This window comes from Athene cunicularia (assembly GCF_003259725.1).
Source record: "Athene cunicularia isolate RWA chromosome 1 unlocalized genomic scaffold, athCun1 chr1_part2, whole genome shotgun sequence".
Classification (NCBI taxonomy): Eukaryota; Metazoa; Chordata; class Aves; order Strigiformes; family Strigidae; genus Athene; species Athene cunicularia.
Window position 1 is genome coordinate 42542958 of NW_020799092.1, and position 27679 is coordinate 42570636.

The 27679-nt window shown below is 38.6% G+C and overlaps 1 protein-coding gene across 1 annotated transcript in view; it reads right to left on the bottom strand.

The window, feature by feature from the left end:
* Positions 1-20403: 20403 nt before the first annotated feature.
* Positions 20404-27679, bottom strand: part of TRHDE (thyrotropin releasing hormone degrading enzyme) — a 213418-nt gene continuing 206142 nt past the window's right edge. The window contains exon 18 of the mRNA XM_026865004.1: positions 20404-27329. Coding sequence (XP_026720805.1) covers positions 27186-27329 — 144 coding nt within the window. The 3' untranslated portion in view covers positions 20404-27185. The remainder of the gene's footprint in view (positions 27330-27679) is intronic.

A 27679-nucleotide genomic window follows, 5' to 3' on the forward strand; every position in this document is an offset into this window, starting at 1 on the left:
GGGGGGGGGGGGGGGGGGGCAAATGATAGACCAGAAAAAAACAAGGTGTCTACATTTCTATTTAATATGAAAAATTTTAATTGTGAATGTTACCCTATCTAAAGATACACTGAATCCATGCAGTAGAATACTGTAGCAAGGATAGTATTTTCCTTAAATGTTAAAGACTGTCAAAACCGTATAGAAAGTTTTAAAAAATTACATTGGACTTTCCCATTATCTGTATCTTGTCTAATGCAACATGTATTATTTCATTAAAATTAAACACATAGCCCTTCTGTAACTGTCTCATCTCTTCCTCTTTGCTGCTACCACTGTAACACCACTTTGCTAAGATTTTCTGACGTAAGAGGGCTTAAACACACCTCCTGAGGGTATCAAATTAAAGAGCTGCAGTCATAATTCCTCATTCTACAGGGAAAACATGATCATATCTCAAAGAGCATCCTTCTTATCCTCTCATTAACACATAAAGAAATACATACTCACACTAATACAATTACAAACAATGTTTAATCTGTATTGTTTTCTTTCCCTTTTGCATATCCTTTGGGAAAGCTACTGTCTTATTCTATATATTTTTATATCCAGTATTGTTTTGTCCACTTATAATGATCTTGAGTTCATCTTTTACATAAACATTTTATTCACAGTTACTCTCTCTGGAAATTATTTTAATTTTGAACTCTATAGCTAATTAACCCTTATACACTCTAGAGTACTTGCTTCACACACACACACACACACTTATGTACAAGGAGAGAGACTTTAGCTTTGCTATATATTGGTAGAAAAGGAGTAAATATTGACATTCTAGTAATTCCCAAAGTCTCCAGTGAGTACTGACAAGCTGTTGTGACTTGCACTGTGCAGAAAAGAAAATTTAATTGCATCATACAGAAAAGAAACAACAGAGTTATCCCTCATCCCTAGGCAATATGTACACTATAACTGGGCAAATGCAGCAGTGGGCTCTTTCATGTTCAATGGTGCAATTACATTTTATATTCTCTGAATGAAAACAATTGTAATTCATATAATCTACAGTACTGTATTTTTAAAAAAGAAAAAAAAAAAGACTAAAAAGCACCTCTTGCCAAAACCTGCAGGATACTGTCTGTAGTATGGCACTCTTTTCCAAGATAAGAGGATGGAGTCTTTACAAAATCATTTTGCATAATTCTAATGCTATGGAAAAGACCTTACCTTCTTGCTGTGCCATCCTGCTCAAAACCAAAGCAAAAGCTCATCCCATTTCTCTTACTCTGATGAAAGCTGCAACTTTCTGTTTTACTTCTGAACCATCCATTCAATTGTTATCATAATTATCAGCCTTTTTGTGCACTTTTTTCCTTGCCAAAAATTATAGAGCTGTTTTAGGCAGCCTTTACTGTGGATGAGCTTATGCTGTCAGACAATTTCGCTCCCCAGCTCCTTTCCAGGCCCTGATCTTATACAAACTGTATCTATGTGCCTTAGGTCACTCTTCAGCTCTCTTTTGAAGTGAAGCAACTAGGGAATGGGAGACAGGCTGGGATACAGCTTACACTTCATAAGCACAACCAGCCAGCTTTGGCTACCTCAGCCCTGAAAAACTAGTCCAAAAGACCTTGCACTCCTCAAATCCCATCCTGCATCTCCCTGATGTGCCCTAGGGCATGTAGTACACACTAACAGCAACATGACAACAGAAAACAAGAGCAGATTGGCAGGCTATAACACAGTCTTCTTGCTATTCCAGAGTTTTCCTTTGAACTGAATAAAATGCACAAAGAAAACTAGCAATTATTTCCCTGGGCCATAAGCACACTACCCAGAACCCAAAGAAGACATAAACCCAGTCTACAGAACAATGTAAATGATTATAAAAAAAACTTTATGATTTGGCCTGGGAGCTAAGCATCATTACCCAGAGCAGGTGCCTTTTAGCAGTATGGACACAGCCTAGAGGTGGAAGATGTCTGTACTGCACGATCCAAGATGTGAAGGTTTCTTGGAAACCAGACTGAACTCTCAGCTGAGTTCTCTCTCACACAGGCATCTTAAAACAGCCAGAGAGGCTGTCTGCTGTTAAAAAAAAAAAAAGAGGGGATTTTCTGCAAAGCCCTCAGATACCAGCTGCCTCAGAAATTGAGTTATCACCCTCAAAGGTAACATCTGTGGAAAAAAAATGGCAGTCATGGAAATATCACTTCAGATGTTGACATCATTTATTTCTTCCTGAATCCTTTGCTGAAAAAGATCTGAAGGGTCTTGGGACCTCACCTCATCTATGCCCTCATCCATGGAAGTATCAGTCATGGAGATTTCTCCTAGTGGTGAGCAAGACCACCTTCTGGCCCAGAGAGAGAGAAGGAGCAAATCCACAGTGAATTCTGGAGGGAGATGTGTAACAGATGTCACAGCTCAGGTAAGGACACCACTGAGATCTGGAGTCACAGGCAGACATAACAGGGGAGAAATAACCTGGATATTAGCACAGCTTTTGTGCCCTCTGCTGCTAGGAGCATGGGGCTCTCCTGACTCCTAACCATGAGGCACGTGTGTGGTGGGTGTCGCAGATGAAAGTATTAACACTTTAACAGGATTTAACAGGAAATCTAGATTTGTTAATAACAGCACCTGATCATTATAAAATAATTCAGAAAATGTTATATAAATAGAGATTTATGTACAGATTCTAAGATGACAAGATTCACACTAACTTACTTTATGGTATCTTAAATCTATACATATGCACATTGTGCATACACAAACACAAAATGTACAAACACACACAGAGACAAAAGTATTTGGATCCAGCAGAAGGAAGTATGTACCCACACACACCAGTAAGCAGAGAAAGAGTGGGTGAAAGAGAAGCTAACTCAAAGTAAAATTTCCCTCCTCTTGAGTTTAGAGTAAATACTCACAATGCCTTGGCATTCCTCAACAGGCAATAATTGAGACTTGAGCACGTTGACTTCACCCTGGCCTTCTGACAGCAGATGACACCCGAAGGCTTTTGATACCTGAGGCATCCCAGCTCAGGGGAGATGCTGGCCCGCTGCGATCCAGGACAGCTCAAAGGGTCTCCCTTGTTGTTGCAATTCATAGTGTCTAAGATAATTGACTTCTGTCAGATATTTTTTTGCTCATACCCAGCTCAAACAATGAAGTATTCTGGTGTCTTCCAGCAGTTACACAAGAACTTGATGAATATGCAACTCTGTTATTGTTCCCATTTGACCACATCCCAGGCACAGGTGTATTAGGCCATTAGGAGATGATGGGCTGTTATAACCGTTTCCGAGCAATCGAGAGGGCAGGAGCCAGGCTCATTAAAGGGGCACCTTAATGTTCTGATTCACTGCTGTTGGCAGTCCTTATCTCCACAGATTGGTGTATAGCTCGGGGAAGGTGGGTGGAATCACACCTAGCACCAAGCAGCCCAACAAGGAGGGGCGAGGAGGGATAAGAGTTGCACTACCACAGTGGGTTGACTTTATCTGGATATCAGATGCCTACAAAAGATCCTCTATTGCCCCTCCTCCTCACCAGGATAGAGGAAAGAAAACAACGTTACAAAAGGCTTATGGGTGGAGATAAGAACAGGAGACATCACTTGCCAATTACCATCACAGGCAAAACAGATTCAACTTGGGAAAAGTAACTTTATTTATTGTCAGTCAAATCAGAGTAGGGTAATGAAAACTAAAACACCTTCCCCCACCCCTGCTCTCTTCCTGGGCTTAACTTTACTCCTAATTTCTCTATCTCCTTCCCCTGAGCGGCACAATGAGGATTGTGGTCAGTTCATCACCTGTTGTCTCTGCCATTCCTTCCTCTTCAGGGGGAGGACTCCTCACACTCTTCCCTGCTCCAGTGTGGGTCCCTCCCACGGGGTGCAGTCCTTCAGGCACAGACTGCTCCAGCGTGGGTCCCCCACAGGGTCACAAGTCCTGCCAGCAAACCTGCTCCAGTGTGGGCTCCTCTCTTCAGAGCCACAGGTCCTGCCAGGAGCCTGCTCCAGCACAGGCTTCCCAGGGGGTCACAGCCTCCTGTGGGCATCCACCTGCTCCATCGTGGGGTCCTCCCCGGGCTGCAGGTGGATCTCTGCTCCACTGTGGACCTCCATGGGCTGCAGGGGCACAGCTGCCTCACCGGGGTCATCAACACAGGCTGCAGGGGGATCTCTGCTCTGGCGCCTGGAGCACCGCCTGCCCCCCCTTCTTCACTGACCTTGGTGTCTGCCTAGTTGTTTCTCTCACATATTCTCACTCCTCCATTCCAGTTGCAATTTTTCTCCCACAGTTCCTTTTCTTAAATATATTATCACAGAGGTGCTATCACCATCACTGATGGGCTCACCCTTGGTAAGTAGTGGGTCCATCTTGGAGCCTGCCAGCATTGGCTCTGTTGAACACAGGGGATGATTCTAGCAGCTTCTCACAGAAGCCACCCCTGTAGCCCTGCCCCCTGCTACAAAAACCTTGCCATGCAAACCTAGTACAACTTATTAGGAGATATAATAGCACAGGTAAATACATGTAAATACATAAACATGGGCAGAGCGCTACACAGTTTTCTATATGGTTGCTGTCTCATTTTCATCACATCATCAGGACTGATTTTTCACTATTATAAAGACTAGAAAGAGATGGCTTTACGAGAGGTGATCATCAATAATTTCTGACAGCAGTTTCTTGGCTTGCGTCTACCCTTCAGTGGCTGTGCATGGTATGAGATCAGCGGGCCACTCACAAGAGCTGGATTCCATCGTGATAGGAGCTGCATAAGCATCACAAGCTGAAGTCTCTAACAACAGCAAAACAACCATCTGACAAGAGGAGCCAGATAAATGACAGGGCTAGAAGCAGAGGCTCAGAGATGTTAGTTCATTTGAAAGAAACAGCCAGGCTATTAGTGGGAAAAAATAGAGACAGAAGCTTAGTGTCTCACCTTGATGCAATGCCCTATCCTACGCTTGATGCAATTTTCAGTGCATTCAGAGCTTAAATAAGTAAATATACTCCATTAAGATTAGTGGCTCACACATGTGCCAAGTGTTATTGAAGAAAGTAAGGTTGCCATGGTAAATGCACACACTTTTTCTGTGCAGTAAACAAATAAATTCCAGGTAATTTTTGTTGTGTACATTTCTATTTCTGGAAGATTAAGGAACAGAGACAACCTTATTCCTAACAAAAAATAAAGATGAACACTACTTATGTTACTACTTGAAATGACCAGCAGTTAAAATGAAAAATCATCAATATTTTGTATGTCTTATTTAAAGTGCTTAACTGAGAGAAAATGGGAAAATAGGGCTTAGGATTTAATTTGAAAACTTCTTGAAAAATTAAAAGTTTTGAGTAATTAAATTAATGTTAGCTAGGTAAATCACCAATATTGCTGTTTATTATGTTTGAATATGAATATGATTTTCCTGCCTTCTGTAATGATTTTAGGATGGTTTAATACCACCTCAAGAGTTTGTATATACAAGCTGTGGCATAGACATAAAAGGCATGAAGTCCATTATCATTGTATCGAGTAATGACTCCATAAAACCTATTTATGATGCATTAAGGTAAGATTCAATCATATCCTGTACACTTTAGATATTAGGGTTGATATTATCTCCCTTCACCTACCTGTATGTATCTGTTCTGCACCCTTCTAATTATCTAGATATTTTACATTGGCTAGGTCTGCAATATATGACCACCTGACCTACGTTAGATATCCACATTACAATGAGATAAGCAACACTGCATTTATCTCCACTAACTATGGAAAAAAAAACAGATTACTAATGCAAATATACTTTTCTTGTTGTCCTCATGTACACAGTATTAAATTCTAAGTGAATTAGTTGCCCTAAGCAACTTCATGATGCCCAGTCATAACAAAAAAATCAAAGGCCTCAAAGTTTGATATTTAAGTTCCTCTTTAGATAACATTAAAATCAGTTTTAAGGGTTTTATGTCATTATCACTTTTAGAGTTTTTTTATGTGATTACTGTTTTGAGATGTAGGTACTCATATTTAAAAACCACTTTCTGTTACTCTTGTTTTAATAAGTATGAATAAGATCAGTGAAGGAATGGCTTTGTACTCTAATATAGTAGTTAATATTGTTGTATCTTTTCTGGCTTTACTTTTTTGAAGTAGTTGTATATACAAACAGCCTATGAAAATCTTGAAATTATTCTCATGCATAAGACAAAGATCAGGAGCATACCTTTAAAGAGAATTTCTCATCATTCCCTCAAACCTTATTGCACTTTGATTCACATCAGGGATCCATACTGGAAAGCTTGCACTGGATTCCTTCTGGAGGAAACTGAGCCAGAAGATGCACTCCAGCAGCTAAAAGGCTCTCAGTCCATCGGAGCAGACCTGAGCTACTGTGAAATAAAACTTCTCGTGTTAGGTCCATTTTCTCTGTACAGAGCTGCTGCTCCTAACACACGCACACACACTACTTACTAATGCAGTCTTAGCCAGTGACTCACTGTGTCAGATTTTAATACTGTACACTAAATGTGATGTAATTCTGAACTAGATGATTCTTCTCCTTTGTATATGTGCATAAGTTGAACACCTCTTTGGCAATTCCTGAAGAGATGGCACTGCAGTTTTGCTTTACCATAGGTAATTTTCTACAATGTAGAAAGGACAAAAGATGCAGACAACAGACCTTTCATGAGCCAAGATGTCAGAATTCAAACTGCACTTTCCTTTGGCTCAAGTGCTTTTTACCACGTGTATGCCAAAGTAACTCATTTCATTAGGAAAATAAGATGATAAATAATTGCAATGCATTCACACTTCTATCTGAAATTCTGAAACCCTCTGCATTCTCTCCTTCCATTACTCTATCGATAAATAGTGGGATATACTGCCTACTGTTGCTGTCTGCGCTTGTGCTCTCTCCCATTAGGGCTCAGAGCACTCAAAACATGACACACTACAGCACCAATTCTGTCACTCCTGAAAGTATCTGATCCCTAAAATCTAATTCTGTCAGCTTACACCTTTCTCTATCCCATGGTACATATTGTTGATGTGGACGGAAAAAAAACATGTAGTGCTGTATTTTGACAATATGTAGGTACATTTATCCTCCAAGTGTCTTCCTTTGGCACTTCAGGCTGTAATTTATCTCATTTGCTTTCTTTTGCACCATGTGATGGAGAATGTGAAATTTGATTCTTGAGTTTCAGCATGGTAGCATTTTGCTGCAGACAAGCTTGACAAAGGCTGTGTTATTACCTTTAGCTTAATTAGGCTATTAAAATTATTCATGTGCAGTATTTCAATCACTTATTATTTTGCCTCACTGTTTTCTTCAGTTGATTAAATCTCTAGTAATCAAAAATGTTGCATTTTAGGCCTACCACTTACTTTGACTACACTTCATTGTTAGGACTGATCATTTAATAAATATCGATTGAGCAAGATGCTCAAAATTCACTGAGTTTAATGCATAAATATGTACTTTGATGGTAGTAGCTTTGTATAATTCTGCTTCCAGAGAATAAATAGAAATTTACAATTAACCTCATGGGAAAAGAATTAGGACAACGTCTGCTGAGTTCTTTTGAAAATCACTATTGTTTTGCCCAACAAAATGCAAGCAGAAAGAATTCCCTTTGAAAACTATTCTCTTAGAGTCCCAGAGTTACATGGTCAAAGAAAGAAGAGAGAATACAGGATTCTGTGGAAAAAACTCCACAGGATGCACTCTTGGAGACCCTGCAATGTATAATAAAAAACTATCCATAGGCTCTGTGAAATCAACTTGTTTAATTATACTAATAATAGGAAGTAAGAGTTTACTGCTGAAGTGCCGAAAGGCTCAAAATTTGTTTTCATAAAAGTCCTTCTCTAGGGAAGAAAAATATAATTAAACCCTTGGTTTTTACAGAAAGTATGGAGATCTGAAGAAAGAAAGGAATTTGAAGGAAAGACATTAGTCTTGATCAAAGTTTTTTGATAAAAAATATAGGCTTCCTTTTTAAAATGTCTGCTTACAATGTAAGAAAAATTACTATATTAACATTTACTTTGCCATTTTTGCTTAAAAGACAATTGTTTTGTGTGTTTCTCATGATTAAATATTCTAAAATATTATTCTTGTAGGCAGATAATATTCTTTTGGTGAATTGATTCTGTCTGGTAATGCCAATCAGTGGGAACATTTTAATGACCGCAGTCACAGTATCACCATTATTTGAAGAGGCAATAAGTCATCAGCCATGATGGCATCTACTGTCCTTTGGAAAGTTTGGACTTGATCTAATGGCTTTCATCAGGTGTTAGGCTTAGGCTATAAATACACAGTGGGTCCAGTTCATCTTCCAAAAGGAAAATGTGGACTCTTCTGCATTTCACAAAAGTTGAGTGAATGCCCCAAGAAAAACATACCGTTGAATTTGCCCTGCATCAGAAGCTGCATTCATTGAAATAACGACATTAGCACATGAGGCCTCAAGAAGAGTAATTTCTAGCCATGAGTCTTCGCTGGAGGCACTGGAACAAGGAAGATTCAATTAAGAACTTGACAATGACCATGGTATGAAGTTAGACTATATTAGACTAGAAATATGAGCTAAAGACTGTAAACATCACTTAAGAACTGCTTGTGAGCAGTGTCTCAAGTTTGTCTGTTCAGAGGCAGCATGAAGAAAAGTATCAGCTTATTTGTCTTGTTATGAAAGATACATAGTTAGCTTAATGGTATCTATAATGACACTTGTGTGGCTACAGTGTAAGCATGATAGGAAGCCAGAAAGAGTTCTTAAATGAAGGAATTATCATCATTTTGTTAGTGCTTTGAAGTGTTTCTCTGATCAGGCAACACTGCTCTTACCATGAGATCACTAACCACTGAAATTATTGTCGCTTTGTCAAGACACTCTAACTTGAAGCAGAGCACCAGAAGTCTGGAAGAGGTGCTGTTCTGTTGAATTTCTTTGTCTCCATCTTTCTCAAGGGAAAACGTACAAACGTTTGGTAGGGCTCTTCCCAAATTACCCTGGTCTCTCTCTCTCAGGCTGCCGTAGGGACCAAAAAACTCCTGGGAATCAGCAGTACCAAAAAATGGGTAAGTAACAGATGAAAGTGTCAAAAAAATACTATTAGCTAAGTTGGACTGGAGAAAAAGTTAACTGATATTTCCACAGCAGAAATAGACCTCGGCCACCTTTTTCATAGAGGTACTTGGCAAAGTCTAGGGGCGTCTAGCCCTGAGGTTGCGAAGCCAGGGCACGGGTAGAGCCATCAGTCAGCTTACTTCACTACAGTCCTGTGTGTCACTGAAAGGTGTCAGCTTGGTTGTCTGCGCACACAGACAAGTGCTCACCTGCACTGCTCGGCAGTGGGAGCTGCTGGGAATAGAGAGGCATCAGAGGCCTCAGGAAGGGCAGCCCTAAAGCAAACGCTTTTTGATTTCATCTGCAGTCACAGCCTAGTAGTTGCCCTGTGCCTCTCTGAGGATGCTGGACACAAGCTCCCCCTCCAACACAGCCTGACTGCAAACTGAGGCCTCTTTTTCCAGCCGTGCCAGCAGATGTGAATCGCAGAAGTAGCACATTTCCCTGCCTTGACTGCTTTGACTCTTCCAGAGACATTGTTCAGGGTCCTTTCCATCTTCTTTGTAAAGTATGACAAAAATCTCTCACATTAGAAGGCATCCAGGAAGGTTGGCCATCCAAGTTAATTAAACAGTGACTCAGTCAGCACAACCACACATAGATCTTGAATGTTCCTTTTTTTGCTAAAGACACACTCTCCAAGGTCAGTGCCTCTTCCAGTGATCAGGCATTTGAATTGATTTTATTTTCTCCAGTGATTTCTATTGCCCATTTTCAGAAAATATATTACTCTTAGTTCAAGCTCTGGTTAGAGTGTTATAGATCACAGCTCTTTTACAACAATATTTTGGAACATTGATGTTAAATACTGAATTATTATAAAAATAAGGATGGAGGATGTAATTGCAAACAGTCAGGATGTTGTGGTATTCACTCACCACGTACCTGTCAGCCCAAACTCCATCAAGAATAAGAAATCTCCAAGGTAGCAGCTATTCATATATCCATCAATTTTCACATCTTCTTCTAGCTTTCAAGTTAGAAACAGCAGTATTAGCATCAACTGATAAAGACATCATGACGGTGATGGATGGAGTTCCAGAAACATATGCTGGGGATATGACTGATTTCAGAGATTTACATAAATTAAGTGTAAAGGTTTTATTCAGTCTGATGGAGCCAGTGTCTCGATCTCCCTCAGCAAAGGAATCTCACTAAGCTATGCAGTCATTTATCAGATGATATGGTAATTAAAGTAGTGTCAGCAAAGCATCTTGGCAGTCTCAACTGAATATACAGTTCGTAAATTTTTGCAAAGTTACGGTTATTATAACGGAGTGGTTTGTACCTGAAGAAGAGGCAGGAGTACCAGCAGTTCAGCCGCCTTTGAACAGAGCAACCCTTCAGGTGACAAGCCAATTATAGAGGGGAGGTAGAAAGGCATCTGCTTTGGGTCTGACTGTGGGCTGGGCTGGAGGGGCCATAGTACTGCTCTGTGTCAGAAGATGTGCCTTCAAAGTCCAGGGTTCCCATGCAATGCTCGGAAGACAAGTTGTGTCCCTGTTACATTGAAAGTGTTCCTTTTGTACAACACTCTACATGAACATAAAGAGGTTGGGGAGGTGTTAACCTTCTGTTCCAGGGTCAGTATAAGTGGTAGCTGGATAACTACTGCATCAGTGACAACAGTTGCCAACACACAGGGAAATCTGATAGCAGATATAAACTAAAACATTAGCGTTAAGAGTGGTAAGCAGCAAGTCACTGTCTTTCTGCCCATTACAGCATGTAAAAACAAGACAACTTTGTATTCACAAAGCAGCTTCTACCAAAGGCTCTCTGAACTTTTCTCCACCTTTTAATACACAAACCTCCCAATAACCCTTGAGGGGAAAGTATTATTATGCAAAGGCTAGATGATTTGCATTCTGCTAAGGATAAATGATTTGCCTAAAGACACAGAGCAAATCAGTGTCTTTGATTTATAGCTCTGATCAGGCCTGACTGCAAGGGAGGAGTTTTCTGGATTGACATGGAGCCCCACTGAAGTCTCCAGCCCCACTGGAGAAAAAGCCAGTTCAGGGTCAAAACCCAGCAGTCTGAGTCTCAGTACTTGATCTAGGAGAAGGCAGTCGCCTTTTTTCTTGCCCAAGGGGCTGTTTGCGGAGTAATGCCTGCAATGTCTTTGCATTATGTATTTGACAGGAAAAAAATATAATAAGAATACTATAATGTGATAATGTATGTTTATATGCATTGCCACTCTTCTTAAAATTGTGTTTGAACAATCCAGCTTTAATATTTCTTGTTTCTATAGAACTCTTTGCTAGCTAATTTTGTAAGTGTGTCTGATCGGGCTCATTTAATTCATCATTTTCATTTGACTCATTAATCTCTGCCTCTCCTTTGAAAGATAATCTGCATTTAATAGCTATGTTATGTAATATGCAACAAGCCAGGAATATCGTGCACACTTTCAGAGGGCAATATTGTAATGTGTCACTCGATTTATCTATGCATCAAAATCTCATTTTTAAGATGCCCAAAGTGCTTTCAATTACCAATGGGGTGAGTTTCTGAGCACTGCTATAATTTGTTTCTGGGAGAGTCAGAGGATTAAAAATCAGAGTCATATAAGAGTTTTTCAAGGTACAGCTGCAATCCCACAAAAAAAAGCTAAAGACAGGAATAAATGAAAATTAAATTACACACTTTATATTTTCTTATCAATAATTACTCACCCCAAAGCCATCCCTTTGACAATCACAATGTTAAGATTGGTTATGGACTGATTCTAGGACCTGGTCGGGGGACAGTAAACCCAAGCCCTCCTGTTTCCCCTGCTTCTTGTATCTCGAGTAAGGATAGCAAGGTCTTTGCAACTTGCTATTGGCAGGTAGGTACAATTCATCCACTGTGACAGATGTCAATCTATACACCTTTTAGCTAGGGATTGAAGGTGTTTGTTGTTCTTCAAGCATCTTTTAAAGACAGAAACTGAGAGCAACTGGAGAAATTTAAAGATGTGACACAGCAGCAAATCTGGCCCACTGTTGATTTCAATTCAATCTTTGCAGTGTTTTCCAGACCAGAGTGGAAGCACTGAGAGGGTACTTGCAGAACACTCACCTGGATCTGGCATTCCTTTCTTAACTTCATGCCATTATTCTTACTGGAGGATTCACTCTGTCCATTCTAGGAAATTTGGGATAGTTAAGCTGTGGCATCTCTTCCTTCCTCTTCCTATTGACTCTAAAGCACATATTACCACAGCTGACTTAAGGATTCAAAGAGTAAACACATAAATGATCCAAATAATTCAAGATGACATTGTAAATACTCTTCTTAGGACTCTTGTTGTCTTCAGATATAATCATAGAAACTTCCTCTCCTTTACTTTGCATTTATGTTACTCATAGACTTAGACACTGGTCTTTCATTTAATATTTACTTAATTATCTTGTATCTATTCAGTGTACATATAAATACATAGACAATTTTTATTTTCATAATCTCTTTGCCAAGGCCTTCATTTTATTAACGTTGAGCCATCTAATTAGAGTAATCAAATACTATCTCCTTAAATCCTGTTATGTTACTCATCTTGAATTCTTCCCTATTTCTTAAATTCTTTCTGAGAATAAAACTCCATAGCCAATTGCAGTCAAACCAAAATTGGTAGACAAAGATTATAATTTCTTGCTTGGTGACATTATGCATTACAGTGTGATCCCATAATAGTACTAGCTCATTTTGCTACTGTAAGTCATGTACCTGCTTTGCTCTGCCTACTCCTCTAGACTATTTGGTACTGTTGAGGTTTCTCCATTCTACTGAGTAACTGGGTTTGTGAATGATTTTCCCCAGGAGAATTAGCCTGCACTTAGGGGTGAATCTTATTTCCTGCCCATTATTCAATCCTTTAAGTAAGGTCTCATAAATTTTCCCCATTCTTACTGTTAACAAGTCCCTCACACTGTATATTTCATCAAGAGGCTGCTTTTTCCTTCCTTTCAGAGAAATTGTTAATGAAGCTATTAAAACTTGAGCAAACCCAGGCATTCACTAGATATCTCACCTAAGTCTTACAGATTGCCACTTCTCATTATCTTTGTTAACAGTTCTTCAGCCAGCTTCCATCCATGTGAATATGTTTGTTCCCTGGCCAATTTGAATTAATTTTGGAAGTACTGTCAAATGCTTTGTTAAAATTCAAATAAATGATAGCTACTGCTCTGAATTCACCCAATAATTTTGCTATTCTATCAAAAAAGCTATCATCAAGTTTGTCTTGCAACATCTGTACTTGGTAAATTCACACTACTTAATGATGTTGCATTCATTATCTTCAAGTCCAGAAATGCCTTTTTTTTCCCCAACACTTTCTCTTTAGCATCCTAATGATCAAAGTTATATTTACTAAAGGCGATGCTCTGGCTGTCTAAGTATACATAATCATTGTGTGTTGCCACCTTCAATTTTCTGAAACCCAGTAGTAGGTAACAATTGTTTTAATCTATCCCTCCATTTCTCTTCTGCCATTTGCCTACTATGTGTCTAACAATGGTTTGAAATGTGTGTAGGGGCTGTGAAGCCTAAAGCTGCTTCTTGCTTGGTCAAAGGAAATAGTTCATCTTTATACATAATCTCCAGATTATTGATGCTGTACTATACTGTTCCACTTCCATACTTCTCTCTCAATATCTTTCTTCACTAAGTACTCAGTTGTCTGGTGCACTTGCCTGAGATTAAAACGGTATGTTAATCCATTCAAGTCCAATGCCTTTATTCAAGGCCATAAGCACTTTTGTTATTTTTTTATATTCCTACAGCCTACTTTTTTTTTTTTTTTCTACAGCCATATTGTTCACAACTTACTACCAATTGCCTGTGAAGAAAATCATTGCACCACCTTATATTTGCCATTACATAGTGCTTAGATACTACCTTTGTTTTTATGATGTAAGACATTACAAATTGAAAAGAGACGGACAATATAAAGGATTTTTAATATCAGACAACATCTTCCTTACCATGGCATCAAAGAGTCAGAAAGAAATTATATTATTCATGAATAAAACAAACTAGAGCCTTGCTCAGAGAATGTATCTGCTCTCTGCCTTTGGAGTACTTCAGGAGCTAGCTTTAGCCAAAAGCACTACTTCATGTCTATTCTTGAGTAATGTCATAAGGAAACAGTCAAACCCTAAATCTAATTAAGTGAACAAAAGCTAATATCCCACACGTGGTGTGGAACAAATAATTCTGGGTTTAAATCAGGATAGAAGAAAGAATCGATTTATCAACTTTGCAGCAATTACCTTCTCTCAGAGGACTGTCATCTACCAGAACAGACTGTCTATCCTCAAACATATTTTGACTAGGATATATTGCTTCCCATCTAATAGAAGTGACAGAGGTCTATGGGGAAAACAAACAAACAAACAAACAAACAAACAAACAAAAACAACAAAAACCAGCACCCTACTGAGACTCCCATGGTAACATTTTTACTTTCATGTTCTGACCAACTCCCTGAGTTTTACTTCAGATACTATTTTCATTTACAATAAACAGTTTTACCAAGTTCACCCTTCAGGTCATGCATTAAAATTTCCTATGTCCATTATCCTACTACTGAAATTCATGATATTCACCTTTTCTATCCACCTTACTGCATTAGCTGCATACTTTATGATGTGATTTATTGTGTTTTTTTCTCCATGTTGACTCAGGGATCCTTGAGAACTAGCTCAGATGCAGCCATCTAGTAGACAACTAAACTTAGCAAGTCTGACACACACTGTAGGAACCAGGCTCTTTGGAAGTAGTGTATTGTACTGCTTTCTCTCAGCAGTTCAGATCTCTCTAGCTCTGCTAAAATAGGACTGGATAGTACATTAATTGAACCAGAACACGTGGAAGTCCCAGTTCTGCTGTGCCTTCAGATCAGTGGATACAATTCTGTCACCAACTCTGATACAAATTAGAAGTTGCCAGCACAATGTAGAGAAAGTGAGTATTCTTATTCGGAAAACAAACTTGATCTTGCCCAGCTGAGACAACTCTGTTTATTTGAGTTTGTCCACTTGTCTATACTTGCCTGGTCTTAACTTGCTGAAGTTTGCAAAGTCAATTCTCATCACTTATTTCCCTTAATCCCTTGGTTTTAGTAAATCTCATCATTCAGTTTTTTACATGTAGCACAGTAAGACTTGTACCTTTATGCACTGTCAAGTTTGCATGTAGTTAGTAGAAGGAGCAAGTTTAACATATGCAGGAAGGAAATAGTTAGACTTCTATCCTTTTATAACCTAAACAAATCACTTAAGACACTTAAAATGTGTAGCACCATTTTATGCCCTATTACAAAGCACACCTAATTTTAAACCTATGACCTTCATCTTTCCATTTATTATATGCATAATTTTGAGTACTTAACATCTATAGAAATTCCATGCAGTTATATCAATTAAATATTTGCCCATTTTAATTTAGTGTGCACACAAAAATAGTAAAATGCAAACCCCACACATGCCTTTGAAATTCTGGTATTGGGCAAGGTCACAGAAGAGTGAATTATGTAAAGACAAATGCAGAGACGGTTTTTATGAACCATGATTCTGATATTTTTGTCCTTAGTTTTTTATTAATCTGACTACTTTTCCTAGGTTGAACTATGAGTTACAAAAAAAAAAAAAAAAAAAAAAATCCTGTCAACCATTTATCTGCCACTGAATTCTGTGAACTGTTCTTAGTTTAAGCAACAGATCCCCTAAGCAGTTCATATATTTTAACACAGTACAAGCACTCTGTATACATAGTATAGCTTATGGCTTGCACTGATGTAAAATTAAAGGGAAAAATCCACAGTTGCATAGCACACCAAGCGAAATCCTAACCCACCAGCCTAGACCAGTCACAATATGGCACTAAGGAAGTCTACATCTTTTACTGCTTCTCAGATCCACCACATTTAGTGGTAAACATCACACAATGTTTATCTTAAGCACAAATAACTTGTCTTTCAGTCGTTGGTAACTACAGGAGGAATGTTTTAAAATGCATGTGTTTCATTAATGTTACAATATTGACCAGTGAAGGCTTTTTGACATAAAAACTTGAGCTCTCTCCTATAACACTGGCTCCACTGGAGATTATTGTAACTGCTTGGCATTAAACTGTGATGTGAAATAACCCTCTGTATTTTTTTCAGTCTTCTAATTCAGAATTTAGCCCAAAGCTCCTCCTCTGTAAGCTTTTCTGAGCCATAGCCTCAATTCTTGCATGTGTCTTGGGTTTTTGTTCATTTGCTCCAGCTTCTTTGTTGGGGTTTTCCTCTGCTTGTCCTTTATAGCTGCACAAATCTTCAGAAAACAATAAAGACCTCCTTCCCCCTTCCCAAAGTGCCTCTGCTTTTCAAGCTGATGTGTTCTCCTTTGGGGCAATTTATCTGTCTTGGGATTACTTACCTGCTTGGGTTAACCTGCTTTTGATATTAACCACCTAAAATCTCATAGGCATTTTGAAAGGGGTAGAACTGTTCTGATTTCCACTTGTACATAAGGAAATACATGCTGATTTTGTGCTAAGACTTCTACTATGGCATCTTTACTATAACCTCCATAGACAAGTATTTGAAATGTGTCAGTCAGCTAAGCAATTGAGTGGAATGGGAAAAAATGGCTTACATCCATGATCATAGAGCAGAAACAATAGACACTTCTGGTATTAACTATAGTCAATGCACTAAAAGTGTATCTCTGAAAATAATACCATTTATTAAAGTCATATTTGTGAGCTATTTCATCTTTTAAAGGGACAGATTCACATTTGTACTTATGCTTATTGCAACCTTGTGACAGTTTTATTGTTGAAAAGTTCAAGGTACATCTCATAATTGTACCAGGAACATGCATTTATCACTGGCAACAGTTCTGTGCCACATGAAATGAATTACTGTAATAGACATGTCATGTAATGGCATCTTATTATCCGCCCCCTCTTCCTCCTCTTTTTCTTAACTGCAATGAGCAGGTCAAAAATTATGGTAAGTGTAACAGACAAAAGTGATTCCTGAGTAAGTTCAAGAAGCAAAAAGATGTTTGCTAGAAGTAATGCTGTAGCAGTAAAATGAGTAATTAACACCATGTTCAATAAACTGCAGAATTAAAGTGCTCGAGCCCTAATGCTGCTGCTCAGGCCCTAGTAGCTTAGCAGATAGCAAGGCCCTTTGGTGGGGCAGGGCAGGATGGGTAGCACCACGGAAAATCAAGGTCACTTAGGTACTTCTGCCCTGCTTTCTTCATTTGCAGCCCTCTACTGCTGAGAGGCAAGGTTATCCGAAGGCAAAAGCAAACAAAATATACCTAGGCTCTACCTGCTGTTCCTACAGTTGCTGTGGCCTGAGAAGTAGGATTGTGACAGAAAGGAGAAGAGGTGATGCATGGGAAGTGTACCTGAGGATCAAGTCTCACCATGGTCCTGCTGATGCAGGTCTCATTCAGCCTTCCACCATTAGTCCAAATTCTAATGGGTTGACTTAGGACAAACTGGCATACACAGGACAGTATGGGCTAGACTGAGCACAGAGGAGTTTCTATAGCTCGACATCAGCCAATAGATGCAAACAGCAGCACTCGTAGGGTGCCTCCTTAACCACTCAGCGATTTCTGTTTAATTAGATTTTGGCCACAGTAGATGTGGCTGCTAACTCAAAGACTAAGTTTCAACATAATGAGGTTTTAATTTCCCAAGCACATCTTCATTATTTCACATCATTACAGCCTTACCTTCATTACACTTTTCTGACAACTACCTTTGTGCTCATTTTCCCATCTCATCCATAAATACAGCCTCAGCCATCAAAATACATCATTCTCAATACTGTTTCTCTAATATGGGGTTTATGTTCTTGATTCTCAGAAGAGCCAGAATTATCACCAGCTCATTGAATTGTTTCTCTCCACTCCTGAGGCCTTAGTCCTTGCAGTATGCAGAAGTCAGAATGCCTCTGGTAGCAGTGCGACTCTGCACAGTGGCTTCTCTGCTGAAGGTGCAGCTTAAAGGGAGCTAGATAATTTTTGCTAGGAATAGCAGGAAGCAGGGAATTAGTCAGCAAAAGCTATTAAGACAGCAAATATTCCTAAGTCAATTTACAAACCAAAGGCTCTAACATTTCTCCCTCCTACTCCCTCCAGCTCAGCTGCAGAGCTTTCAAAGCAAATGGGTACCTTTAAAGTTCTGCTCTTATTGAAGACACTGAACCAAGAGCAAATAAACAGCTCTTCATTTGGTCTTGTATGAAAATGTTCAACTTTAAAGCAGCTCAACCACTGACTGAAGTGATGCTGACTGCAGCAGCCACATTGGGGTAGAAACAAGCATGTTCTTTTTGATGTTTCATTAGGAGATGTGCTGGCACTGGGATTTCATTTCTCCCTCTTCATGTTCTACCTCATCTTCCAGGGATGCTTCCAGGGTGGCTGTGCAATTCATCTCAGCTATTTCAACACTCCTGGAGAGGTATATGTCATAAAAAGGGGGAGGGACAAGGCCCCTTTTGGGAGCAGCACATCCTAGCTTTTATAGCTCTTCCTAAATACCAGTATCCCTTCTTAACAAGAAAGCTCTCTACCAGCCCCCAAGCCACCTCCTCAGGCCTCCTGAACTCCTGCTCCAGACCTGAACTCGGGAAAAAGATATGAGGGGTATGTCTCCATACTCTGCCGACATATGCATACAGAATAGTCAGAACGCTAGCCCTAGTATGATACAGTGAAGGGTTTAATGGTAGGATACTATAAACATACTCATTTAGGCCCCAGCTCTGCTTACCTGTGCTCAAAGAATCAATGCTGACTGTTGTGCTTTGCAAAATCAGGACCTTAAAAATTCCCTTCAGCTTTTCAGCAGACTAAGATGTGCTGTACAGAACAAAGCATCTTTATTGTTAAAGAAAAAAGACATTCTGGCATTGAAAGGTATATTTTGAAAAAATACAGGGTTGGCTTTTACTCTCAGTGATGTCAGTGTCAAAGCTCCAATTGACTTCAGTGGGAACATGATTGTACCCAATGGGTAAATAATTGCACATATTTCACATTTCATTGTTACTGAAAACTGTTCTTCAAAAAAGGAAAATAATAGCCTGAATTCAAGGGCTCTTATTAAAAAGCCATTTGAACTGCATTCCAGTTGGAATCACATTTACCAATGAAAATATCTTTTTGCTTATTCAATTTACGTAATTAGAAAAGCACAAAAGACAGACTTTGCTCTCTATTCCAGTCTCAGTCCTGTTAGTCTTAGTGCTTAAGAGTACTTCCAAGACCAAATTTTATATTTTCTGTGGATCTCTGCTTCTACTAGTCCCAGCATTCTAATGTTTTGAAAAATTCCTCACGTCAAAAAATACTTTTTCTTGCATGTTTTTCATTGCAAAACCTCAATGCATCTATTCAGCATTATTAAACTGTTATCTCAACTGAAATGGGAACATAATCAAAAGGCTGGGTATTATTTATCTTAGCCATGTCTCCACGTCAGAAAATTAAGACAGTGATGAATTACACATTACTATACAAAATTTTATTATCAGAGACAAAATTCAAATTTGTTCTGCTTAAAATACAGAAGATAAAGTTTCTCATTTAAAAAAAAAAAATCCATTTAGTTAGAGTAGAATCCTTAGAGTAGAATAAAAAATTTATGTTATGTTGAACACACTGTGGTCTCATATTTATGGAGTCATTTTTAAAGGCATATCATAGAAAAACACTTTTATGGTAAACTGTAACAGAAATTACGGTATATTATTTGGCTAATGATTTAAACTGCTGATTAGATCTATATTCATTAATTAACATTCTAAGAATAACTCTGCTTATATTCTCAAATCCTAGGATGTTTCAAACAATAAATCAAAAAAGTTGTTAAATTTGGCATTTTTAGATATACTGAGAATCAGTATCTCCCCTCTATATGTAAAATATATGCTTTTCTATAAAAAAGAGAAAACAGTTGGCTCTATACAAAGTTGTGACTTTAAATTCAGCAAAAACACACTACCATATCCTGCACCTGAAACCTGTGCAGAAACAGGTTTCAACCTAAACCACTTTCCGGAAAGACTGTTTCAGCCTGATGCGTGAGTTGTTCCATAATTTGAGGCACTTCATTAATGCCACAGAAGTCAGTGGGGCTGCCTCCATACCTATGTATGTGGCTGAGTCATGGTCAACACAGCCTCACATCCCGCCTATGTCCAACTGCTTTGCTGTGTTGAAACTTTTGAGTAAGATCTGTAAATACAAATAACCAAAGCAAAGTTGTCCAGAATTAGAAGCTATACATGCATGTATATATGCTACATAGAGAACTGTGACATTATGAAATGATCTAGACTTCCTTTAAATGAAAATGGCATTCTGATCTTGCAAACGCTTGTGTGAAACCATTGGGGAACTGTATCTAAACTGACCCAGCTCCACCTCTTATTTGACAAAGAACTGAATTCCAAAGAGTACAGATCTGAGAAGTGATGGAAAAATATGTTCCTTTAATTACAGTATTCAGAATTAATCTAAGGCTGAGACAGACTTAATAGGGGGACTCATCCATTATAATCAGCATTAATAGTTGCAGGACTTCTTTCTTCTTAAGGTGTCAAAAGATCTTACATGTGGAGTTTCTTGGGAAAATAATGTAACTTCTTATCAAGCCTTTATTTTCAATAGTATGATCCATTTATGTCATTGACCTGTGTGTAGTGGAATAGATCACTAGTTTTCAGGGAACTGGTTTATGTTTATCTTCTGCAAAAATAGAGCAACTAAACACCTTTCAGTAAAACATCAGACAGGGAGCTACAATCTCTGTTTTTATAAGGCTATACGTCTCATCCACATCAAAGCCTATTGTCCCTCAAACATAAAACCAACATAGCAAAATTACATTTACACATATAACAAAGCTGCCTTTGTACAGGATAGTTATACAGTAATTACAATGATGTTTTCATTAGAAACTGTCAGAACATTTTTTTTTCACAGCGTCTCTAAGTCCAGGGAAGTCCATCTCTGCTGAAATCTACTGTTTGCGGAAAAAGAGAGGGTAGTAGCCACACCCTTCACAGCACAGTTTTTTGCAGTTCTCCAAACATATTATAGAGCTTTATCACTTGGAAACGATTGCAAAGTATTATTCTAACAAAACGCAAAAGTAAAACAAAAAACATTTGTCATCAGTATGTGCTACTGAAACATAGATACAAATATGCAAAACATTCTGTACAGCAGCCCAGCCATCACCTCAGGGAGCTCTTTTGAAAGCAATGGGTTAGATCCTCAGATGCAATTCGTATCAGTCACTTCAACGGATCTACCTCACTGTGCACCAACAGAGCATTTGCAGCCACATGTGTGTCCTCTGTTTGGCTACAGGTTATTTTGAAAATACAGAAAAGAACATATTAAGTGGACTGAAATGTATCGCAGAGAACTGAGACTGTATCTTGGCTCTTGGCCTCATCCGTTGTAATAAGGCTGTCCATATCAGGCAAATCCAAGCGATGATGTCCAAGAAGTGTCAGGGCACTCTGGCTAAAGCCTCCTGGCTCATTACTGCCTGCTGCAGCACAGTCCCCTCTGCTCTCACAACGCTGCTCACCTCTATGTTCTCTACCAACATCGCTTTGATATTGTTAGGAAATGATGCACGTAAAATAAGCAAAGAATTCAAAAATACCATTTGGCCCTGTCACACTTACTTCACTAGTTACAGATCGGCCAAATATAAATGCCTTTTTTTTCTGAGAAAAGACATTGGGACTGATCCACAGCACTTGCTGATGTTGGTGATTCTCCTTTAACACATCTCAATGAAACCAGTTCCATGTCTTTTATAAAATCCGACCTCAACTGTGCTACCATGTAGGGGTATTCTGAAGTAAAGCTACCCTCCACTGTCAGCAAAGACACAAGATGGAACTAAGTATAACCAGCTTCTTCAAAGTACACTTGATTTTAAAATTCTGCTCCAACTAGGGCATGTGGCCTTATTTTGGTAAAAAATCCTTACACAAAGCAGTCCCTTTGTCCCCTTCCCTCTCATTGAAAACTACATTACTCATGCCAGCATGGACTCCTTGCTCACGTCAGAGTGATTTCACTGGGTATCCATATTGGTTTTAAGACAAGTAGAAGCATCCACAGTCATACTGAGAAACAAAGCGGCCTTTTTTTTTACAATTTTGTATGTAAAACAGGAACTGCACAGTCACTAGTGCCATACAGGTTTGCACAGGCATCTGCATTAGTACAGCAACTACTATTACTACTATTATTACCACAAATAATTTGCTGTGATATCGTTCCAAAACATTTGTTAGAAAAAGGCCCAAGAAACTCATGGCCCATTTTTAAATATTAAGAAAAATATGATAAAGCAAAAAACTGTGTTCTTACACATACCTGAAAATTCAAAATATTAGACTGTTTGAAATGACTTCTGAAGAATGGACATTATAGTATTCTAGACCTTTACAAGCATTTTGGTGAACATTTTCCAATTGGGTTGACCAGAGCTCAGGGATTTAGGTTTCTCTGGGCAATGCGGGCTGACTAGCTGGACCTTTGTTTCCTGCTAGCACAAATCGATGACACTAATCTCTGAAGATCACCCACAACCCATAACCAGCAGAGGGGTGTTCTGACCCTCCTGCCTAGCTGAGAGAAGCTTGGGTGAAGCCTCTCTGCACTTGTGGTTCCCAACTGCCTTCCTGACCCGGGTGGGCTGACGGCAGTGGTGGGCAAACCGCCTCTATTCAGGCTGCTCAGAAGCAGGATGGTCCTTTTACTCCTCCATGCTCATACTGACACTGTGGCTATAAACCCTGCTTAGGACAGGCAGCCTCATATGGTGAGTACCCATAACAGGAGTGGTGGTAAGATGATATATACATAAACAGGTTTCAAAATCGCATCCCTTTTCCTCACAGAGAAAGTTACACATTTGATAAAAAGTCTATTTTAATTTACTTCAGTATTGGCTATAATCATGTGAAAAATCAAAATCTTATTATGTAGGTATCTAAACAAAGTCACACCCATTTGCAAATACTGGCTTCATTTCATCCAAATAATCAGACTTACTGACATTGTATGGAAAAATTATCTCTACAGAGGATTTTTCACATGAATATATACATATATATAATTTTTTTATTTTTTACTACTACGGGTTTAATTGTATGGTTCAGGACCTTTGCTGTGAAAGCACCCTTCTGCATCAATGGAGATATTTCCTCTGACACTCAAAGCTCAGTGAAATATCCAAAACAACCCAAAAGCTACACAATACTCATCTTCAGGTTCCAATACAGTATTGGAATTCTTGCTGTATTCACTGAAAAGATCATCAAAGGTCATAAATTTAGATGTACTTAAGGACACATGAAGTTTTTTTCATCAAAATCAATGTCCAAGTACTCCCAGTAATAGCAGAAGTGACATTTTATTTCAGAAGAATTTTTCACATTGTTCTGCCATAGTCACGATGAGTAGCTACTGTAATTTTAACAGCTATTAGCAGTGGATACATGAATAATTCTATCAGCTACAAAGTAATAGGCTGAGATTTTTGTAGTGGACAATGTTATAAAAATACAACAGGTATATTGTTATGCTGGCATAAAATCATGTCTATTCACATGTCTTCCTATGTGATTTAGTAAGCCATATCAATTAATAACTGCAAAGGATCCTGAGTCATACAAAAGCTGATTAGAGATAGAGGCCTCATTAAATCTCTACAAAATTACGCCCAGGACCTAGGTGAGGTCCACATCCATGCTGGATCCACATTTTGTAGCATCTCCTCTCACTAGAAAGAACAAAATTAAATCCCAGACTTGAAAATGCTGAAAAGTTGGGGCTATTTGGCTTCCTAATCACAATCCAAATTATAAAAACGGGGCCCATCTTTAGATAAGGACAAAGGAAGAAAAGGACTGGTAAAGGAGAAAGAAAATCAATAAGATAAATAGATTTTTCTAAGCAGACTGTATTAGAGTTTTCCGTGAGGTATCAACTATTCCTTAACACACAGCTGTGTGAAACTTCTTATTAAAAGAAGTTTCTAAAGACATATAATTAAATGCGGGTGCATTGAATATTGTAGAAACAGCTATAGTCTTGTTGGATTTAATCCATTTAAATTTAAACCTTATTCAGTGTGAAACAGCAAAATACAAAATATAAAAAATAAAATAATAGGGAATTATAATGGAAAGGCCAGCTCAACCTTAGCTATAGCAGTAATATCAACATTATCAGAAAACAACGATTATAAGCAATACATCAACAAGTATATGTAATAGATACATTTAGTGCTTGATATCTGTAGTAGACTAGTTGCTCAAGGCCACTAAATTATTAACTTACATCCAACAGCAGTTAAATGCAAGAACTTCAATTCAAATGAGCAACAGTGGAAATTTCTGTGCACTGTGCAGAATACATAGGCTGAAATAAACTTTTGACTTTGGAACATATTGTTAGCCTGCCCTTTATCAACGGAAAGACCAGAAATTTCCGTGCGCATCCTAGAGGTATGTGGTTTAATCTGTGGTGTTGATAAAGAAAAGTAATCAAAGACAATCTTTAACAAAATTGCAGAGGGGCAGACCATTACGCATGCTTCTTTTCTATTAAATCCTCAAAGCAATTCACATTTGAAGGCTTAGTTTTCTGCACACTCTTTGGATATCATAATTTTGGCCTTCATTACAGGGTAGAGGTTATATTAAATAATATTTGGTTTGCTTTTTTATTATAATAAATCTGCATGTCATTTTTTTCAGTAGAAATTAAAAATGTGACGCTACATACTGGTATTGAGGTTGAATTTGGTCAACCACATCAATAATACTTAACACTTTTAAACGCATTTCATCAGAGGATATTCAAGTGCTTTGCTAACTTTAGTCAAGCCTCACAACACCTCTGTGAGGTAGGTGAAATACATAAGAGGAGGAGGGTTTCCCTCAACTGGGACATGATAATATCTCTGGGCATTAGGCTCCCTAGCTTTGCAACACAGCAGAAAGGTTTAGGGCTTTCTATAAGGCAAATAGTTAACAGTACAAGAGCACATGGTTCCCTCCTATGGTTACATGTGGTCAAGCTAACATACATTACTACACAGCACCGAACAGTGAAGAAAATGCCCACACAAGGATTTCATGCACCCAATCCACAAACAGCACCCTCTGCACAGAAAAAGACACAAATGACAGGCTCAGGATGGGTACAACAGTTTAGTTATGGGATGTGTCTATCAGTTCTTGAGGAGCAGATTAGCATGGGAATGAGAGTCCAAAAACCAATACTGTCTCCACAGAACTCTGACAATATCTGAAGATGCTTGTGTTCGGTTCTTTTTGCACTCACATTTCAATTTACAACTTACTGAGGATAAGCAACTGCAACCATAAAGCATGTTGGTAACTTCCATACCTTGTGAAGGAAACAACCAGATAAAATGGCTTTGGCTGGCCACACGTTCCCAGTGCACATGGCCATGATGTGGTAAGATAATTGTGATAGGCTGGGATGGGATAAAAAACCACTGTCATACATCTACATTCCCCCTCTGAAGCTGCTACAATCTGTCTCCTGAAAACTCTCTATGGTTTTGTGGGTTTTTTTCTCCACGTGTAGACATGAGAGAGTATTTGGCCTCCATCAGTTTTAACCTCAACACTTAGCACCAATGGTGCAGACAGCCATTGTACAAACAGCAGTTCCACTGTGTCACTGATTTTTCAGATTAAGGATTGAGAAAAAAGAAACAAACCTATGATCAAGAATAGCATCACTTATCTACAACGGTCTACGTGAATTACAAATAAACGGAAAGAAAACAGTGCTCTTAGTATTAGCCAGTACAGATAAACACTCCCTCCCCTTTCTCCATATTTCAGTTTTTTAAGTTGGCATAAACAGTACATCCCGTATTTGCAAAAGTATTGCCCACATTGAGAATTTGACATGTCTATTGCAAAAAATATCTACAGAGCCTGGTCTACCATGTGCAAGACAGCCCTCTTAGGTAATTTCATGTCTTGGCATGCAAGATATTCTCCCTTTTTGCTAATTTCCATTTGAATCTTACATTTATTTATAATATTTGTGCACTATCAGCTGTGTAACTTACTACTGCACAGGTTGGTTGACCTGTGGTGAGTATCACTGCCTTGTAAAAGAGCTGAGAAGAGGTGGTTCATGGATTCTGTAAAGTTCTGTAAAGTTCCCCTTCAACACTGCATACGTTCACAGCTAAAACTACACTGTTCCACTGATCAGTAGTGAATAAATCTATATGATTATAATGCATGGGTGATGTTCTTCTCATTTTCTACCCCCCCACCCCCGCCTTTCTCTTTCTCCTCTCTATATATTCCACTTATTTAAATATGGGAATATGGAGACTGAAGATAGAACTGGCAACTCAAAAAATGAGCTGGCATCTTTGTAATCATTAAGAGACAATCTGAGTGGTAGACTAATTGGCAGCTAGAGAGAAACTTGATTTTGCATCTCATACTGCCCCAAGCTGGAAGCCTTCTGCATTTCCTTTTCCTTGTTCTCCTTTTGTTCATTGCAACACTGATTGTCATAGATAGTCTTTGTGCTTTGTATAATGCCCATCTGATGTAACTGGAACTCACATACAAAATGTGGCTGTTATACATAAGCATGCTAGAATACAGGCAGGGACGGTACAAGCATGCACAAAACAGTCTTTGAAGTTTTTTTTGTTTGTTTTTCTTCAACATTTACATGCACCACTTAGTATCACGTTTGGTTGTGTACACTGAGGACTGGAATGAAAACAAGCATTCATGATCTTCTGAAAAGCTTCTTGACAATTTCACAAGAGCTCAGTGTAAAAAAAAAATAATTCCACAACTTAAAAAAACCCCAAAAACTTATCCCTGCAATCTGATCTTGTCTTCATGATTTTAATGTTGAACATTTCTAAAATGTCTCCTCTTCCTCTTGCAGAGCTTCATATTAAATGGTTGGCTGGAAAGACAGATTAGTGTGTCAAGGATTTTCTTAGCCACTGGAATAGTTCTTCCTTATAAAGCCTTTGCCACTGCACATTGGCTTCCACTGTTTCCACGGCACGAGAGAAAGAGGCAGCAGCTCCCCCTTCATAACTCTTTATAAAGTTCTTTAGCTGGAAATACAAGTTAACAGGTTAAATTTGCAGGAACTAAAGAAAGTAAATAATTTCAGTGCACACTAACAAGTCAGGCATTTAGGGCAAACATCCACAATCACTGTTGAAGTAAATGTAGTATCGTGCAGGAAGATTTAATACAAAATGTAGTAAGACAGCAGACTGTCAATTAGATGTGATGCAATTGCTTCAAATTGCACTGGAAGATATTGACATGTCAGTGCCAGATCACATTAATATCATTACCTCCTCCTCTCCTGCAGCCCAGCTGCTGCACTGCAGAGACAGCTGGCTTGCTCTAAACTTTTATTTCTACCTAATATACCAAACTGGGAGCACTGGAAATG